This window comes from Salmo salar, chromosome 10 (genome assembly GCF_965601325.2).
Source record: "Salmo salar chromosome 10, fSalSal1, whole genome shotgun sequence".
In the NCBI taxonomy this organism is placed as follows: Eukaryota; Metazoa; Chordata; class Actinopteri; order Salmoniformes; family Salmonidae; genus Salmo; species Salmo salar.
In genome coordinates this window covers 53347800-53355000 of record NC_138300.1, presented here as the reverse complement: position 1 = coordinate 53355000, position 7201 = coordinate 53347800, and the positions used below count along the sequence as shown (strand labels likewise).

The following is a 7201-nucleotide window of genomic DNA, read 5'->3' as shown; positions in this document are numbered from 1 at the left end:
TGTGTGTGTGTGTCCATGTGGTTGTATGTGTTTTTTGTGCGTACAGGCACGCATGTGTGTGTGTGTGTGTTTGCTTGCATGCGTACACTAGCGTGTGTGTCACAATTCCCTACCCTGTGGGATGTTACAGCCCATGACAGACATCTTGCTCTGGTCGATGAGGTATCCCAGGGGCATGTTCCAGCCGGCAGTACGTCCCTTCCCTGTGTGACATGTCTTCCTGCCCTTCAGTGTGTTGATGTTGATGTCCGGGTTCATCTTATTCACCACGGCAACCGCATAGTAGGTGGTGCCCTCTCCTGTGGAGGTCAGGGGTCAGAGTGATAGTAATCTGTTATTGGACCAGTTGATCATGTGCTTCCCTCTTTCACGTTGAGGAACAGAGTCAAAACAGACACACATGACCTCGTCCGCTTTCATAAGACAGTGCATCTCAGTGCTAGAGTCGTCACTACAGACACCCTGGTTCGAATCCAGGCTGTATCACAACCGACCGTGATTGGGAGTCCCAAAGGGCTGCGCACAATTGGCCCAGCGTTGTCCGGTTTTGGCCAGGGTAGGCCGTCATTGTAAATAAGAATTTGTTCTTAACTGACTTGCCTAGTTAAATAAAACAAACTTGAATCTCTAGTAAATCATTAACATACAGTATGTACTAAATTTACACGATATGGCTTCATCTTTCTGCGTTACGGGTAAAGTTTGTACAAGCATGTCATAAAACAGTAAAAATATCCAACGCACTATCATAAATCGTTGAATAGACACAAATGACTTTATGCGAAATTGGTGACAGACATACTGTGATAGTGTGCTGCAATATCAGAAATATAAGACAAACATAAACTCTTTACCATCGGCAGAAGTCTCTCCTGCAGCTATTTTGAAGTCAGTTTCTTCCCCCAGTGTGTAGATATCCTTAGCGCTCATTGAAAAGGCATCTACTTGGTTTTTCTAGAAAAAAAAATGAAGAGGGGTTTAAATAGCACGTTTCAATGGTTAATGCAACTGTATGAAATGAAATAGTGTTTCTTCCTAATCAGTCGGACTCAGGACATCAGCAGATACTCCTAGACAACTAGGTCAACACACGCTCCAAAGGTGATATCACTATCCCATCCGACTCAAATAAACAAACAATATCACAGAAATGATCAGGAAAATATAACATCAACTGTCACAAACAACTGAATATATATATATATTTTAGATTTGATCAAGTTTTATAGGAAGTCATTATCATAATATGATTGTAATATAAACGGAAATGTGCCCTATTTATCTGAAAGAGCCCCACTTACCCCGATCTTCTGCGCGCATCCTTCCACAGACGCGTCGCTGACGCATTGGATAGTCGGACGGATGGCCACACTGTTGAAGGCCTGCGCCATAGCGTTACATTTGGTCATCTCCTGAGCGGAGATTGCGCACCATCTTATAGTGCTCTGGCCAGACACTGAATAGGGAACACATTCAAACAAAAACAATCCGATTTTTGTTGTTGTCCTATGGCTACTCAATACCCAATGTTCATGGAGTACACAACCAAACGTCCACTGCGCAAATTCGTCTGTTACAAATTGAAATTCCATCCAGAAACCTCAATGTGCTGATAATATCTTGCATTTTATACGGATTCATATTAATCCAACTTTTATTCAAATGTAGTCTTTGCAGCTATTATTGTTTTATAGTACACATATAACTATGATTTTTTAAATAAAACCTTTATTTAACTAGGCAAGTCTGAATCTAGGGCAGATTAAAATATGTCGTTATTTTACCTCCACACCTCCATAATATACCATTATATTGATAAAAAAAAGAATCTCACCAATCTGAAGGCCTAATATCAGAGAGGCGACGAGTACCCACATAGTGACGGTGTCAGCTAGGCGTGAGAATGCCTGATCCTGTAAAACCTCTTTATTTATAACTGCCCGATCTCTGATAGGGGCTCCAAAGTACAAGTTCCAAGTAGAGCTCCAGCTTTCCGCATACCGTCAAACCAGTTATGAGTATTTTACAACATAATTGTATTGGAATCAGTAAACTTTCTAGCTATTCTTCGTCTAACGTTTTCTCTGAGACTTCGTGACTTCCAGACAGTTAGCTTATACCTGGAAAGACACGTCCCTCTGCCCGCACCTGGCGCTTGGCCAGACCGAGCACACAGAGGCCATTGACTGGGAAAGACCCCACCTCCGCTGGCCCTGCCCGGTGCTTTTCCATCGTACATCTCAAGGACGTTGGGGGGGGGGGGGGGGGGTCTTGTTCTAAGTTTTATGTGAAGACTAGGCTAGTAGTAAAAGCGCACCGTCATAACTAATTTCCCATACTGCTGTCTTATTTCTTATGTCATGTTTTCTCTTGTTTCCTTACCAGTGTTTCAATACAATCAAATATTTTTTTTTCACAAAAGTCATTTCTGAATGGGATATGAGGAAAAAACTACAAAAATCTTAGGTAAGATAAGATGCTGGTTCACTGAACAAAAATATAAAAGCAACCTGCAACAAGTTTTTACTGAGTAATATAACGATCATATAAGGAAATCAGTCAATTTAAATTAATTAATTAGGCCCTAATCTTTGGATTTCACATGACTTGGAATACAGATATGCATCTGTTGGTCACAGATACCTAAAAAGGTAGGGGAGTGGATCAGAAAACCATTCAGTATCTGGTGTGACCACCATTTGCCTCATGCAGCGAGACACATCTCCTTCACATAGAGTTGATCAGGCTGTTGATTGTGGCCTGTGGAATGTTGTCCCACTCCTCTTCAATGGCTGGATATTAGCTGGAACTGGAACACGCAGATCCAGAGCATCCCAAACATGCTCAATGGCTGGGATGTCTAGTGAGTATGCAGGCCATGGAATAACTGGGACATTTTCAGCTTCCAGGAATTGTGTACAGATCCTTGTGACATGGGGCAGTGCATTATTATGCTGAAACATGAGGTGATGGCGGTGGATGAATGGCACAACAATGGGCCTCAGGATCTTGTCACGGTATCTCTGTGCATTTAAATTGCCATCGATAAAATGCAATTGTGTTCATTGTCCATAGCTTATGCCTGCCCATACCATAACCCCACCGCACTCTGTTCACAATGTTGACATCAGCAAACCGTTCGCCCACACAACACCATACATGTTGTTACATGTTGCCATCTGCCCGGTACAGTTGAACCGGGATTCATTCGTGAAGAGCACACTTCTCCAGCGTGCCAGTGGCAATCGAAGGTGAGCATTTTCAACACCGAAGTCGGTTACGACGCCGATCTGCAGTCAGGGACAAGACCCTGGTGAGGACGACAAGCACCCAGATGAGCTTCCCTGAGACGCTATCTGACAGTTTATGGCAAAAATTCTTTCGTTTTGCAAATCCACAGTTTCATCAGCTGAAAATATGCATCAAAAACAATGATTTTACTGAGTTACAGTTCACATAAGGATATTAGTCAATTAAAATAAATGAATTAGGCCCTAATCTATGGATTTCACATGACTGGGCAGCCATGGGTGGGCCTGGGAGGGCATAGGCCCACCCACTTGGGAGCCAGGCTCACCCATTGCGGAGGCAGGCGCAGCCAATCTTTCCCCACGAAAGGGCTTTATTACAGATAGAAATATTCCTCAGTTTCATCAGCTGTCCGGTTGGCTGGTCTAAGATCCCACAGGTGAAGAAGCAGGATGTGGAGGTCCTGGGCTGGCGGGGTTACACGTGGTCTGCGGTTGTGAGGCCGGTTGAACGTACTGCCAAATTCTCTAAAATGACGTTGGAGGCGGCTTATGATAGAGAAATTAACATTCAATTCTCTGGCAACAGCTCTGGTGGACATTCCTGCAGTCAGCATGCCAAATGCCCACTCCCTCAAAACTTGAGACATCTGTGACAATGTGTTGTATGACAAAACTACATATTTTAGAGTGGTCTTTTATTGTCCCCAACACAAGGTGCACCTGTGTAATGATCCTGCTGTTTAATCAGCTTTTTGATATGCCACACCTGTCAGGTGGATGGATTATCTTGGTAAAGGAGAAATGCTCACTAACAGGGATGTAAACAAATTTGTACATAGAATTTGAGAGAAATAAGCTTTTTATGTGTATGGAAAATTCGTGGGATCTTTTATTTCAGCTCATGAAACATGGGACCAACACTTTACGTTGCGTTTATATTTTTGTTCAGTGTACATCAGAATCAAGGTGAACCATTGTAACCTGGCTTACTTGGGTATTTAGTAGTAGCTTTGAAAAACTTGTTTTACCTATTAATTTGCAATTGGGGAACATACACTACAATCCCCAAAAGTATGTGGACACCCCTTCAAATGAGCGGATTCGGCTACTTCAGCCACACCCGTTGCTGACAGGTGTATAAAATAAAGCACACAGCCATGCACTCTCCATAGACAAACATTGGCAGTAGAATGGCCTTACTGAAGAGCTCAGGGACTTTCAACATGGCACTGTCATAGGATGCCACCTTTCCAACAAGTCAGTTAATCAAATTTCTTCCCTGCTAGAGCTGCCCCAGTCAACTGTAAGTGTTGTTATTGTGTAGTGGAAATTTCTAGGAGCAACAACGTCTCAGCAGCGAAGTGGTAGGCCACACAAGCTCACAGAATGGGACTGCCGAGTGCTGAAACGGAAAAAAATAATCAGAGTTCCAAACTGCCTCTGGAAGTAACCTCAGCACAAGAACTGTTTGTCGGGAGCTTCATCAAATCGATTCCCATGGCCGGGCAAGCCTAAGATCAACATACGCAATGCCAAGCGCCGGCTGAAGTGGTGTAAAGCTCGCCGCCATTGGACTCTGAAGCCTTGGAAACGTGTTCTCTGGTGTAATGATTCATGCTTCACCATCTGGCAGTCCGATGTACAAATCTGGGTGTGGTGGATGCCAGGAGAACGCTACCTGGCCCAATACATAGCGTCAACTGTAAAGTCTGGTGGAGGAGGAATAATGGTCTGGGGCTGTTTGTCATGGTTCAGGCTAGGCCCCTTAGTTCCAGTGAAGGGAAATCTTAATGCTACAGCATACAATGACATTCTAGACAATTCTGTGCTTCCAACTTTATGGAAACAGTTTGGGGAAGGCCCTTTCCTGTTTCAGCATAACAATGCACCCGGGCACAAAGCAAGGTCCATACAGAAATGGTTTGTCGAGATCGGTGTGGAAGAACTTGACTGGCCTGCACAGAGCCCTGACCTCAACCCCATCGAACACCTTTGTGATGAATTGGAACGGCGACTGCGAGCCAGGCCTAATAGCCCAACATCAGTGCCCAACCTCACTAATACTCGTGGCTGAATGGAAGCAAGTCCCCACAGCAATGTTCCAACATCTGGTGGAAATTCTTCCCAGAAGAGTGAAGGCTGTTATAGCAGCAAAGGGGGACCAACTCCATAATAATGTCCATGATTTTGGAATGAGTTGTTCAACGAGCAAGTGTCCACATACATAGTAGTGTATATATAATTCAGTAAAGAGGATCTCAAAATAGGGTCTGTGGTCCCTTCAGGGTCCATGGAAGAAGTCCAGGTGTTCTACTTGTTTTTACATGTCTCAGTATTCCTCTTGGTTGGAACTTCAACTGACTGAACAAGGCATACTATAAATCAGCACAACAGTAGACGTACTGTACATCATAAAACGATCTAATGCCTCCGGTCCGGTGGTGGTACTATACCATCAACTCCAATATACCCCAGTTATTGCCATCCACTTCCAGATACCTGTAATATATTGCCCCATAAAACACGACAGCTGTCTATAATAGGAAATACATCTTGCTTAGCCTCGAAGTTAGGACTTTAACCTGTTGATATGCTGAGAGTGTCTGTGTGCCAAGTTCTCATTGATCAAACACACTGTTGTAGCCAATCATACTAGCAGTGATCCATTTAGTTAAACTGCTAGAAGAGACACATTAGACATGTGTATATCCACACTCACAACAAAACAACAGATGTCCTTTAATACCTTATAACAGTGGATAATATACTTGAGCTACATGATTAATTCCAAGAATATAATCAGCACATACTATAGTATTTGTTATATGCACCAAAGTAGACATGGGAAAAAAATAGCCTTATTTTTGTTTGTTTTTATAGTGCACATGTAACTTTTTTGTTTCATGTTTATGCGGAACTCTGGATTACAGTGACACGTGTTTATGTCTGAGTGGACTACTCTGGTTAAATCACATGTTTATGTCTGAGTGGACTACTCTGGTTAAATCACATGTTTATGTCTGAGTGGACTACTCTGGTTAAATCACATGTTTATGTCTGAGTGGACTACTCTGGTTAAATCACATGTTTATGTCTGAGTGGACTACTCTGGTTAAATCACATGTTTATGTCTGAGTGGACTACTCTGGTTAAATCACATGTTTATGTCTGAGTGGACTACTCTGGTTAAATCACATGTTTATGTCTGAGTGGACTACTCTGGTTAAATCACATGTTTATGTCTGAGTGGACTACTCTGGTTAAATCACATGTTTATGTCTGAGTGGACTACTCTGGTTAAATCACATGTTTATGTCTGAGTGGACTACTCTGGTTAAATCACATGTTTATGTCTGAGTGGACTACTCTGGTTAAATCACATGAGAAACAGGACACCACTAACTTAAGAGTTTCAGTAAAGAGGTAGGGAGAGTAACACGCACACACACACACACTAGTGAACTTGTAATTTAACTACATTTTACAGTAGTTTGGTTGAACTAAATTTAAATCTAGGTTGTGTTTTCAGTAGTTAATTACTTATATATTTTTTTTACCATGCAGCGGTGTAGCCAACTACTCTACACACTACTTTCGTTACAAAATAAAATATGGATGAAGTAGGCAAGAAGTTCCTTTATCTTTCAGCATCAGGACTGCCCAATTATCACCTGAAACAGTTTGTGTTTAATATATTACACATTCTGTTAACATCTGACTCCAGATGGATCTGTTCTTGCAGTCTATTACAACTCAGATTTAAATTGGATAATTTTCCACTAAGTAGATCGGGAAAGGATGTAGTGAACTACTGTTTCTAAGTAATTAAGTTAACTATATTTTTCTTAAGTGTAGCTTAACTTCTTTCAGTGTGAAGTAAATTATATGTTCAGAGTAGCTTCCCCAACACAGAGAGAGAAACATCTAGAAGGAAGAGACTCACAGCACTA

The 7201-nt window shown here is 42.1% G+C and overlaps 1 protein-coding gene across 1 annotated transcript in view; it reads right to left on the bottom strand.

Moving 5' to 3' along the window:
* meltf (melanotransferrin) overlaps window positions 1-2140 on the bottom strand; it is a 13148-nt gene extending 11008 nt beyond the window's left edge. The window contains exons 1-4 of the mRNA XM_014123614.3: window positions 1835-2140; window positions 1302-1456; window positions 855-954; window positions 114-299 (exon numbers count right to left, since the gene is read on the bottom strand). Of these exons, the coding sequence (XP_013979089.1) occupies window positions 114-299; window positions 855-954; window positions 1302-1456; window positions 1835-1877 (484 nt within the window). The 5' untranslated portion in view covers window positions 1878-2140. The remainder of the gene's footprint in view (window positions 1-113; window positions 300-854; window positions 955-1301; window positions 1457-1834) is intronic.
* Window positions 2141-7201: the final 5061 nt, after the last annotated feature.